At 45.6% G+C, this 12744-nt stretch overlaps 1 protein-coding gene across 5 annotated transcripts in view; it reads left to right on the top strand.

Annotated features, from left to right (window-relative positions):
• Pomt2 (protein-O-mannosyltransferase 2) overlaps window positions 1-12744 on the top strand; it is a 39366-nt gene that overhangs the window by 11140 nt on the left and 15482 nt on the right. For 2 of the 5 annotated variants that reach the window (NM_001047114.2, XM_087554729.1), the window contains 6 exon segments: window positions 98-206; window positions 2693-2801; window positions 4368-4527; window positions 5849-5955; window positions 6998-7080; window positions 8637-8746. In NM_001047114.2, the coding sequence (NP_001040579.1) occupies window positions 98-206; window positions 2693-2801; window positions 4368-4527; window positions 5849-5955; window positions 6998-7080; window positions 8637-8746 (678 nt within the window). 5 annotated transcript variants of the gene reach the window in all.

Here is a 12744-nt window from a genome sequence, read left to right as displayed (position 1 = left end):
TCAGATCACCTAGACCATGGTTTTGACTGGGTTCTCTATCTTAGACATTAATATTACAAGGTCAGCTGGTTATTTGACAGCTTCTCTTCTCCTCTAGTTCTGTGCTTTCCTGGGTTCCTGGCTGATCCCCTTTGCCTACCTCACTGTACTGGATCTGTCCAAGTCCTTCCCAGCAGCACTGCTCACCGCTGCCCTGCTCACCTGTGGTAAGCTGTCTTATGCCGTATGTTTTGGGAAATGGACTGTCACACCATGTGGGTGGTTGGATCAATGCAGTCGGGTGTCGTGTCTGTGCATCCAGTTCTCAGTTAACTTTAGGATTGGGTAAAGTAATTACTCCTAGTAACACTTAGGTGGTGTGCATGTGTGTGTATGTGTGTGTGTGTGAAGCATGAAGCTGACAGTTGTCTTCCTCAGTTGCTCTCTACTGTTTATTGAAGCAGAAGCAGAGCTCACCAGCTCTAGTGAGTCTTGTTAACCACCTTTCCCTGAGTAGCTCCTGTCTCTCTCTGCCTCCTGTGTGCTGGGGTTCCATATGGTTGCCACACCTACCCAGCTTTTTTTTTTTTTTTTTATTAACTTGAGTATTTCTTATATACATTTCAAGTGTTATTCCCTTTCCCGGTTTCCGGGCAAACATCCCCCTCCCCCCTCCCCTTCCTTATGGGTGTTCCCCTCCCAACCGTCCCCCCATTGCCGCCCTCCCCCCATAGTCTAGTTCACTGGGGGTTCAGTCTTAGCAGGACCAAGGGCTTCCCCTTCCACTGGTGCTCTTACTAGGATATTCATTGCTACCTATGGGGTCAGAGTCCAGGATCAGTCCATGTATAGTCTTTAGGTAGTGGCTTAGTCCCTGGAAGCTCTGGTTGCTTGACATTGTTGTACTTACCTACCCAGCTTTTATGTGGGATCTGGAGATCTGACATCCAGTCTACATGTTTGCAAGACAAACGTTTTCCAATGACCCATCTCCCCTTTCTGTGGGGCATCAGTAATCCTAAATATAGGTTTTCTTTAAGTTACTTGTATTTACATTTTTGTAAGTATCTGTAATTAACAGGTTAATTTTACTTCTCTTATTTAATGTTGCAGTCAGTTCACATTTCCTAAATTTGTTACAGCTGATGAAAAGGCAGGTGCCCAGAAGTAGCTGTGAAGCAGGAAATAGCAATAGGACTTGGTATTTTCTCTAGATCCTCAGGTGGATAAACAGGGCTAAGTATAGAAGTTAGTTCTGTTGCTAGCTGAATTCACGAGAGTGATGCTTTACATGTAGAGAAGTCCAGGCCAGTTTTGGTGTGTATTTTAGGGACTCATCATACAGATTAGCTACTTAATGTAATGGATATATGACAAGGTTATAGGGTTCCCTGTAGTGAACAATGGCTTTCTTCTTGTATCTAATTTTTTCCTGTTTAGTTATTCACAGTCAGTCATTTCTTCATTTCCATCTGATACCTGTTTCCTAGGCACTTACCCTATACCAGGCCACCTTTCGCGGCCCCAGAAAACACCCTGATGCCGTGCTCTCCTCCTAGAATATACCTGTAGAAGGGCAGACCAATAAGCCAGTGCATTATTAGGTCTGCAATAAAGCATGATACTCTTCTTAACATTTAAATTGTTTACTTTGTGTGTAATGGAGGGCGACACATGCACACTTACCATGGCACTCCTGTGGGATCAGAGGACAACTTACGGGAACTGATTCTTTCCTTTCACCATGTGGGTCCCTGAAGTTACACTCAGGTCATCAGGTATGGTGGCAAGCACCCCATCTTGCTGACCCATCTCACTGTCCCTATACTGGAGCATCTTAAGCAGTCAGTGCAGGTTAGACATGAAGCGGTGTGGATGTAGATTAATGGGGATCAGTAGTATTTCAGGTAGGGTAAGCAGTGAAGAATTCCCTGGGAAGGTAGGGTCTCACAGAGTTCTGATAAAGAATATTCAGGCAGGGAAATAGCCTGTGTGCTGATCCTGGAATGGGGTTTAATAGACTTGAGGGACAGCAGGAGTCTGGCACAGTCAGGGCGCAGTGAGTAAAGAAGGTTGGAGTTGGATTTGGATAGATATGGAGGCCATTCAGGATTTGGCAGCTATCCTGAGAAATTTTTAGGCTAAGTGAGATGAGAAGACAGTGGAGGGTTTAAGCAGGAAGATGACAGCTTAGGCTTTTTTTAAAAATGGGTCTGGGGGTTGGGGATTTAGCTCAGTGGTAGAGCGCTTGCCTAGGAAGCGCAAGGCCCTGGGTTCGGTCCCCAGCTCCGAAAAAAAGAACCAAAAAAAAAAAAAAATGGGTCTGGTACCCATGTAGGCACCAACTCCCAATCAAGATGTCGTACAAAATAAGACTTTCCTATCCATTTGTAGTTTGCAACTGTATCAGCTTGTGGATCCATTTTGATGGTGGAAATGAGGACATGGCCTCAGGGCTGCTCTGAGTGAATACAGGGCTTCTTGAGGGCCTACAGGTAGCATAGGTAGGTACTATTCTTATCATCAGGATAATGATAATATACAGAATAATGATGATGTGCACAAAGCTGAGTCCTTCTTGCTGTTAATCGGGTGGTGATCAATGACTACCCACTCAACACTGGTAGACGTTTGCTGCTGTTAAGAGTGTTTTTGGTTTTCAGAGGTCTCTTTGATCACCCTGCATTTTGACCAGAAAGCTCCTGTTTTTCAGACACGGGATGCCTCACTCTGTCCCAGTACATCCTCCTTGACCCCATCCTGATGTTCTTCATCATGGCTGCCATGCTGAGCATGGTCAAGTACAACTCCTTCGCTAACAGGTCAGAAAGAGCATCTCAGTTGGAGTGAGGGGGTGAGGGGTTGGGGATCAGAAGCCATGGCAGCCCCAGAAGTTTGACTGTGGCAGCTGGGTACTTACAGGACTTTGATTCAAGCTAAGTTTAAGGAAAGCATGCTTTTCATTTGTGTGCTTTTTAGATAATAAATACATTTTAAAATGTTTTCTCTAATGGATGCTTTTAGTTTCGGTTTTCACAAGACTGAGAAATTGTCAGTTGTCAAGAGTTGTTTTAATGTTCGGATCCATATACAGTGAGTAGGAGCTCATGGGTGTTACAGAGGAGTCGGATGCTGCCTCCTCACAGTGCCTTATAAGTGACCCCTCAGCACCATGCTGCTCCAAGCAGCTTGGGGACGGCTCATCCTTCACATGCTCCATCTAGTGTAGACTGCCTCAGACCTACTCGTCACCTGCCTCAAGGCTTGCATCCTGTTCTGAAGTAATGATGGATTTTCCACACCAGCCAAGAGGATCCTCCCAGGCCCTGGTCAGTTTTAAAGCTGATCTGGATTTTGGTCCACTTCCAGAACTCTTCTATTTTTCTGGATCCTTCTCTTGCCTCCGAGGGAGCAGAGCAGGTCATTCCATGTTTTTGAAATACTGTGCTCAAAGTTCAAAAGAGCTGGTCTATCTAGGCTGTCCCTGAAAGTAATGTGTTTTTACCCCAGCCAGTGACTACCAGCCTCCTCTGGTTTGGTGTTATCTTATGCTTCCTTCACATCCATTTCCATCTACTTTTTTTTTAAAGTGGTATCAAGGATTGCGCTCAGGGCCTCAGATGTTTGGCAAGCGTCCATCACTGAGCTGTATCTCCAGACCCATCCCCCACTTTATGAATGGCACTCCCACTGTATGCCAGGTAGCATGCTAGGAGAGAGAGGCAGAAGAACTGAGAGGATGGCTTTAAGGAGTACTCATTCTGGCAAGGAAGTGGCAGATCATCAGGCAACCGGCTGTGCTGGACTGGGTGCTGTTAGTACTGCAGCCGATTGCCTGGCTTGAACTGTGTGTCATCATTGGAAAGCCACATTGCTTAGACTCTGTACCTCCTTATGTGTAATTTCCTTATGTCTAAAAGAGGATAATGAGCTCTGGCGTATGGGGGTGTGGTGAGAATAGGATTAGGTATAATATTTGGAATGGTCCCTGATATGAAATGAACATTCAATAAATGTTTTTTGGCAGGCTCAGAGGTGACACAAAGGATAAGTCTGACTTGGGTCCAGAGAACTTTTGTGGGTTTTCCTCTTATGTCTCCCCGACTTGTTGCTAATGAAGAATAAGTCTCTACATAGGAGGTCCTATGCTTAGCCAGGAGCAGCATGGAGCCTCCTCTGCAGTACAACATACTACTTTCTCTGTAAAAGACTTGCCTGTAGTTTGAGGGCCTTTATAGAGCACAACCTCCTTGAGGCCTTGCCATGCCTCCCTGGGGTTAGGAACCCTCCAGGCTTAGAGAACAGACAGCATTGCTGGTCTAGGTGGTGCTCTTGATTTCCAGTTTGATTCTAGCTGCCAAACTAAACTCTGTCTTATTGGTTTCCAGGCCTTTCTCTGCCCCCTGGTGGTTCTGGCTCAGCCTGACTGGCATTAGTCTTGCTGGCGCTTTAGGGGTCAAATTTGTTGGCCTCTTTATCATTGTGCAAGTGGGGTTGAACACCATCTCAGACCTCTGGCACCTGTTTGGAGACCTCAGTCTTTCACTGGTGAGAACTCAAGCTCCTGTCTTGTTTCACAGTGCTGCTCCCCTTTGGCCTTTCTCTGCTCCTGCCTTAGGTGGAAAGAGTGGCTGTGCCCTGTGCTCTGTGTTGTGGGCCATGGCCAGACTGGACAGACACAGTCTTCCTTTGTAGACATCAGGACATGAGGGGGTGGGGCTGGAGTGATATAAAGGGAGTAAAGGGAGTAACAACTTTGCAGTTCTCTTTTGTTGTTGCTTCCCCACCACCGCTCTTCATGTCTTTTAATTTTAAGTTACCCAGCCAGCCAGAAGAGGCTGTCAAGCTGGACTCAGGCCAAGGCCAAGGAGGGCAGATGACTGGGAGGATTGGGAACTTCTGAATTCACAATTTTTCTGACCCATGCTTTCTGTATTTGGAAGCCAGTTAAATGCTGTTAGGATTTATTATTATTATTATTATTATTATTATTATTATTAGTAGTAGTAGTAGTAGTAGTAGTAGTAATCAAGGGTTGATTTAGTGTCAGACACTATACAAAGTGGTTTACCTTTTATCTCATCATTAAAATCCTATGTGGTGGGTGTTCATTACTATTCACTGCTGTGACAAATGAAGAATTTGAAACCTAGAGAGAGAACGTTATCAAGGTCCTACAGGTATTACGGGCAGTAAGCGGGAAATCTGTGACCCAAACTTGGGTTAGGCAAGCTCCAGGGCCCAATTACTAAACTCCAACATGCCAACATGTTTACTCATTCAGAAGAGACCCAGAGACCATTTACTAGATGCAGAGTGTTAGAATGTGTGAGTGATTACAGCGTGATCTCTGCTCTTTGCAACCCAGGGGGGTTTGTAGGAGGGGAGGAGAGAAGGAGAGGGCCTATTATAGTCCTACTTTGACCACAGAGAAGAGATACTGGCCTGAGCTTAGATGCTCCAGGGAGCCCTGTGAGGATAAGGCCAGCAACAGTTGGCCATGTGATAGGGGTTGGCACAGTCAGTACAGGGAGCCTTGGCAAACTTTAGGGAAAGTTCAGTGAGCTGGAAGCCACTGTTGAACAATAGCCTTACCTTGTCAGTGGTGGTTGTGGGTTCAGTGCCAGGAAGGACAGCAGAGAGCTGGCCCATATTATTTCCTTGAAGAGACAGAGAGAGAAAGAGAGAGACAGAGAGAGAGAGGGAGAGAGAGAGAGAGAGAGAGAGGGAGAGAGAGAGAGAGAGTGTGTGTGTGTAGGGTAGTATAGAAAGAAAGGCCTAGGGTTTCCACTTACTATTCTTTCTAGTATGACTCATGCTGAGTATAAAGAAGACTCGTGTGCACACCCCTGTGATGGTTCTGTTGCAGGTGACTGTGGGGAAACACCTGACTGCTCGCATCCTGTGCCTCATAGTGCTGCCCTTGGTGCTCTATGTGACCATTTTTGCTGTTCATGTCATGGTGCTGAATAAAAGGTACAGTCAGAACCTTTCTCCTCTTGCTTCCGGTCTTTCTCTGACACCTAAGCCTATGTGGGGGCTGTGTGATTTTCCAGGCCTGAATTAGGATAGAGATGGGAACTTATTCCTGCTCCCACTGTGCTTTCTTTTCTGCATACCCTGAGGCTCAGAAAACCCAGCACCCAAAGCCAAAGTTTCAGGAGGCAGAGAATTCCCTAATAGCCTAAATGCTCTTAATCTCTAATCAGGGGCCTTTCACTTTATCGAGGATGGATACCAGGTCGCAGTGGAGGTGCCGATAACCAGGACCCCAACAGCAACATCTCATTCAATGAGGAGCTACTAATTGCCAAGAACTGGGTTTAGCATTATGTACAGTCTCCGTTAGCAACCATTATTAGTGAGTTCTTTTGGCTTTTAAAAGATCTCCTATTTATAAATAAAGAACTAGGGGGCTGGAGAGATGGCTCAGTACTTAAGAGCACTGGCTGCTCTTCCAGAAGTCCTGAGTTCAAATCCCAGCAACCACATGGTGGTTCACAACCACCTGTAATGAGATCCGATGCCCTCTTCTCGTGTGCCTGAAGGCAGATACAGTGTACTCATCTACATAAAAAATAAATAAATCTTAAAAAAAATAAATGAAGAACTAAGCCTAGGTAAGGCTAGGAGCATTGCCCACGTCACCCAGCTGGTAAGAGGTGAAACTTAGGCTGTGGTTTCTCCAACGCCATTGTCCTTGCTTGTTTCATGAAATCACCCTGTCCTTCACATTTTCACATCGCCTTTTATAGTAACTAAGGGCTGCAGAGAAACGGCAGCTTTGTTTGTTTGTTTGTTTGTTTGTTTTGTTTTGTTTTGTTTTTCAAGGCAGGATTTCTCTGTGTAGCCTTGGCTGACTTGGGACTTGATTTGTAGACGAGGCTGACCTTGAACTCACAGAGTTCCTTCTGCCTCTGCCTCCTGAGTGTTGGGATTAAGGGTGTGCACTCCCACCATCTGGCTGGAAATGGCAGCTTTTACTTTCTTGACTCTTGTGCTTCTCCTTTCTGCACAGTGGTCCTGGTGATGGCTTCTTCAGTTCTGCCTTTCAAGCCCGACTTTCAGGGAACAGCCTTCACAATGCTTCTATCCCTGAACGTGAGTGTGCTGGCACAGGGCTTTCCTGGGAGTTGAACCGGAAAAGCCAAGTCTGAAACTTGGGTTTTGTTTTTTGAGTGGGTTTGTTTGTTTGTTTGTTTGGTTGGTTGGTTGGTTTGCCTATATATAGTAGACTGTAGCATTAACGTACAAATACCCAACTGGTTACTGTAGTATAGAAAAGAACGTCTTTGTAGCTGTCAAAGCCAGCTCTGTAAGAAGCCATTCTGAATGTGGTCACAGAGCAAGACCTTGTAGGGGTAGTTGTAGGCTGCCACCACTGTTCTAACAGTCGTGTGCATGTATAGCTATATAATTATGTATATACTCGCAGGTAGTAATTAGGTGTTCACCTTCCGGGGATAGTCTGGTGTGAAGGACATCCATTCCTGTGTTAAGTACATAAAAGGGAAATATAGAGCCAGGTGTAGTGTCTCATACCTTTAATCCCAGCAGAGGCAGGCAGAGCTCTGAGTTTGAGGTCATCCTGATCTACATAGTGAGTCCCAGGACAGCAAGGGCTTCATAGATTGTCTCAAAGAAAGAAACTATGGGGGTGGAATCCAGTACTGGGGATTAAAGCACATGATTAGTCAGTGCTAGGGGATTAGTCAGTTCACGGGGATTCCACATACATGCATATGCATACATATAGGTTTGTTGGACCTGGATGGATAAGTAGAGGTCAGTAGGTATTGAGGAATGAGAAGTCATATTAGGCAGAAGGGATGGCATGGTCAAAGCCAAGGGCAGGGTAAAACTCAAGGCCCAGGTTATGTGCTGAGTCCAGAATCTTAAATTAGGAAGAGACTTGGAACCCAGATGATGAGGGTTTGAGATACTTAAGGTATTGGAGACAATGTAGAAGTTTCTGAGCAGGCAGGCAGATAGGAATGCTGTGTATTGTGGAGTTAGTGTGGCTGGAAGAAAGTATAGGATATCTAGATAGTAGGGGCATCCACTGGAAGTCATTTAGGGTCGTACCTAAGGATCAGGGACAGCTAAGAGCATACCCAAGAGAGACCAGGCAAGGGGGGAAAAGAGATGGCACCGAGGCCCTGACTGCAGGGTGGCCTTTCACTCTTCTGAATCTAGTGCCAGGAACACAGTGGGCCCCGCAGACTGAAAGGGATGAGAACTAGAAACTGGTTTGGAGGGGCAGCATATGGCATTAGTCCTTAGAGAGGGGGCTTGGACTGATTTGTTCAGGGAGCTTAGGAGATGTTTCGGACAATTGACGCTGTGGTAGTGGTAGAGACTGGGAGGAGGAACATACAAGAGAGGACTGAGAAGAGCTGTGGAGAGCAGTGTGCAAGAGAGGGTGGAGTCTGAAGCAGACAGCTCTGTGGGGGTGGGGCTAGGCACAGTGTGAATGCCAACTTCCTCTTGAGCTGTTCCCATTGGAGTGAGAAGGGACTCCAGCCTGAGGCTGGCCTGGGCCCCATGATGTCTCTAAGAGGATTATGAGGCTTATGGCTTGCAGCATCCACTCCCCAGTCCTCCCTATTCCCCAGGCAGGATCATCTTGTATCTGTCTGATGTCTCTTTTCTCCCAGACTTGGCGTATGGCTCTGTAATCACTGTGAAGAACCTCCGGATGGCCATCGGCTACCTTCACTCCCACAGGCACCTCTACCCTGAGGGCATTGGTGCACGCCAGCAGCAGGTGAGTAGCCTCGTCAAGTATGGTTGCAGCCACATTGAACCTGTCATTCACTTTCTTGCTTGCCATCCTTGGTTCACCCATTTTCTATTGACTGAAGTATTTTTCTTGCTCCTTCCTTTCTTTGGCTAACCTCAGTTTCTTTAGGTTTTTGCTCAGGGGTTCCTGTCTATCTCATGATTTACTCCCACCCCCCAGATTGGTGCCTTTCCCCCCTTTACCAGAGGCTTTCTTACCATTTCTGCCTGCCTCTGGGGAGCCCTTTTTAAATAAGGGATTATGGGGGTTTGCCTCTCCCATCCTTTTGCCTGACCCTGGAACTCTTGTGTGCCTTGGAAGCTCCTGGCCTGGAAAGTGATGAGAAGAGGAGCAGTTCCTCTACAGACCTGGGAACCAAACTAGGTTCCGTGGGCTTGATCCATACAGCTTTGACTTTGTACAAATTTCTGGATCATTCTGTGATTTAGTCACCTGAACATATGGGAAAATAAATAATGTTTCTCTCCATGACAGGATTATTAAGAAGCTAGAATGAGGGGTTGGGGATTTAGCTCAGTGGTAGAGCGCTTGCCTAGGAAGCACAAGGCCCTGGGTTCGATCCGCAGCTCCGAAAAAAAGAACAACAACAACAAAAAAAAAAAAAAAAGAAGCTAGAATGAGAGAAAGTGTATAAAGGGTGCATATGAAAGGCTCCACATTAGGGATGTTCATGTGGCTATGGTGGAGGGTGCCTGAGAAGGAAGGTTGCTGGGGCCACACTGAGCTCTGTGAGAGTGGATTTGACTCTGTTCTGGGGAGGCATGAAAGTGATTACATGTTGAGAAATGATTGGATGTAATTTTAGAAAGAATACTAGCAGGAATGTGATGGATTGCAAAGAACCAGTTAGGAGGCGGTACAGTTTGCATGGAAGCAAAGGGCTTAGGGGCCAGGACTGACTCAGGGAACACTTCTGAGGTGTCACAGTAGGGCCTGTAGGGTAATAGGAGGGGGCTGGGAAGAATTGTGTGATTACAGTCAAGATGCCGAAGTAATCTGTGTGATAATGTGATTTAATCATGATCAGAAATGGGAAGGAATGGAGAAGTGTGTGTGTGTGTGTGTGTGTGTGTGTGTGTGTGTGTGTGTGTGTGTGTGTGTGTACTAGGTTTGGGGCTTGTCTCAGAAGAGACATGTGCCATAAAAGGGTGGGTGGGTGGTATTGTGCAGGAATGCAGCAGGGAGAAAGGGCCAGTGAGGGAACCCTACATTTAAGAGAGTGTTTAAGGCTGCTCAGAGTGGAACTAGAGGAAACTGAGAATGAAGGAGTGACTGGGGAAGTTAGAGAAGACAGGGAGGAGGGCAGAGTGAGGTCTGAAAGGAGGAGGTGGGCAGCAGATCAATTTGCCTGTGACTCCCACCCTGGCTTTGATGGAGAGGGAAGGGCAGATGTCTCGGATGCAGTGGTGTAAAAGGTGAATGGAGCAGTGAGGAGACGGAGGCTGGGGGCCGAGCTGTTCATCTAAGATGCTCGTCAGTGAGGTTTCCCGTACAGAATGACGGTGAGCTGCATTTTGCCAGGTTTTCCTCCCTCAAGTGCTTGGGCATCATTTCCATTTAGTCACTAGGGAGTTGTCCCAGGTATTGATTGGATGCAGCATTATTTTCTCATGCTTGGTTCTCCACCTACCTGTGGCCCAGTGTTCTCAGTCCTGGCTGCACTGTAAACTTAACTGAGCTTTAACACTTGCAGACTCTCCTTCAGAGATTCTGCTTTAGTTGACCCAGGGTGGGTCCCAAGCACTGTTTACTTGGGTTTGAAGCCTTTAGGTCGTGCTAATGTGTAGCCAGCACAGAAAGGCACAAGGGCCATGCCATAAGGATGCCTTGCTACATGTGTCATGTGGGACAGTAAAGTGACAGGTCTGTGGGCACAGTGTGCGAAAGGAGAGGAAAGTCAAGTTTGGAAGACACTGTTTCGCGGGGGCTGCATGCATGGACCCTGAGTGCAGTGTGAAGCGGACTGTGGTCCTGTATAGGCAGAAAGGACATCGGGTCTGGGGCAGAGTCTCAGGCTCTGACTCCCTCGGGCTGGCTCCTCAGTTGGGAATTGAGGTGATTGGACTAAATGCCTTCTAGTTACCCTCTGCCATAAACTTCAGGTCTCAGTTCTAAAATGTTTTAAGACAGTTAATGCCTATAAAATCGAAAAGTTTAGAAAAGTATTTTTTTTGGGGGGGTTCTTTTTTCGGAGCTGGGGACCGAACCCAGGGCCTTGCGCTTGAAAAGTATTTTTAAAAAAAGAAAGAAAAGCTATAATCCCAGAAGATCTGCATTTTTCAGTTATTTTGGTAAGATTCTACTATAATTAGGTATCTGAGTTCCTAGGAGACCTGTATAAAAAGTCCACCCACAGAAACAAACATCTCTGTGGGAATGGGGAGGGTCTATACTTATGATAAAGAAACAGTTTTCCCCTGGGGGAATTTTGCTACTGGCTCTTAGAAGAACAGAAAGCATTCCCTCTGCGTGTGCACAGGACCCACAGGTCACTGACATCCTTGAACAAGTCCCAGTGAATAGGCTCCGTCTTGCTTTGTTTCATGAGTGTGAGCCAAAATGTCTTAGCTTTTATGTACCCTTAATCATTGTTTCTTTTTTCTGAGAAACAAAGCAGATTTCACTCAAATAACTCAAATATAACCATATATATATATCACCATATCACACGCAGAGAGTGATTTCCCATACGTGCTAGTTCCCAACTTTTTTAAAAAAGTAAATTAGTCATGTTGTGTCCAACTGAAGTTAAAAGAAAAACTCAGAAAAAGTGCTTGTATTTCTGTTGTTTCTATATTTACATGCCTGGCATAATTGTATATTTTTGTCTCTCCTCTTGGGAGCACTGGAGTTAGCTGCCCTGCTTGGAATCCTAACTCCCCACACTGTGAGCTGCGTCATCTTGAACAAATGACCTTGCCTACTTCTTTGTAACATTGCGGGGAAATAATAGCACCTGTAGCACAGAGCCGTGGGGATGACCGAGCAGGGCAGGACTTGCCTGGTGCTCAGAATAGTGCCGCTGATGGATATAGCCGCTTTGAGCATGAGCATTCATGAGCGTTTTGGCGTGCTCCTTTTAAATGCTCCAAAACATTTTGACCAGTGTATAATATCCTATTCCATGTATACAGTATCATGTTAACTAGTCCTCTTAATAGATATTTATGTTATGTCTAAGTTTTTTGCTGTTAGACCAATCACTACATTATAGACATTCACGAGTGTACACACAGTTTTTTTATAAGTCAGTTATGGGTATGGATTAAAACTGTAGCATAAGATATTTATGGAGCATTTTAGTGTTGTTTACCAATGTATTAGGAAAAGTAATAGCTTTGTCTTTTTCCTAAGTATGCATGGGATTGCGATGTGGGCATACAGATGTGTATGTGTATGTGTAGCCAGATGTCAATATCAAGACACTTTGCATAATCACTCTCCACCTTAACTTTTGAGAAAGTGTCTCCCACTGAACCTGGAGCTCACTGGTTTAGTAAAACTGCCTGGCCAGCCCAGGTATTGTCTTATCTCAGTAATAGGGTTCTGAGAACACTGGCGTTTTGTTTAGTTTTATTTTTACATGCATGTTGGTATCAAACTCAGATTCTCATGTCCGTGCAGCAAGATCCTGTCAATTGAGCTGTCTTTCCAGCCCGTGGCTATTTATTTATTTATTTATTTATTTATTTAGTGATTTATTCATTACAGGCAGGTGTGAGCTGACATGTGGGTGCTGGGAATTGAACCTGGTCCTCTGGAAGAATGGCCAGTGCTCTAACCTCTGAACCAACTCTCCAGCCCTATTTAAATAGGCTAAATCTACTGCTTCTGTGCTGGGGACTGTTAACACACGGTGTAACAGTCCTCCCTCAAGACAGCTGAAACTTTATTGACAACATACCAAAAGAAAGAAAAAGAAATTGAAAAGTTCTTAAAGGGTAGGGCCTCAAAATTCTGAA

This window comes from Rattus norvegicus, chromosome 6 (assembly GCF_021556685.1).
Source record: "Rattus norvegicus strain SHRSP/BbbUtx chromosome 6, alternate assembly SHRSP_T2T, whole genome shotgun sequence".
Classification (NCBI taxonomy): domain Eukaryota; kingdom Metazoa; phylum Chordata; class Mammalia; order Rodentia; family Muridae; genus Rattus; species Rattus norvegicus.
The sequence above is the reverse complement of the archived record's forward strand: the minus strand, read 5'-3'. Positions and strand labels throughout refer to the sequence as shown.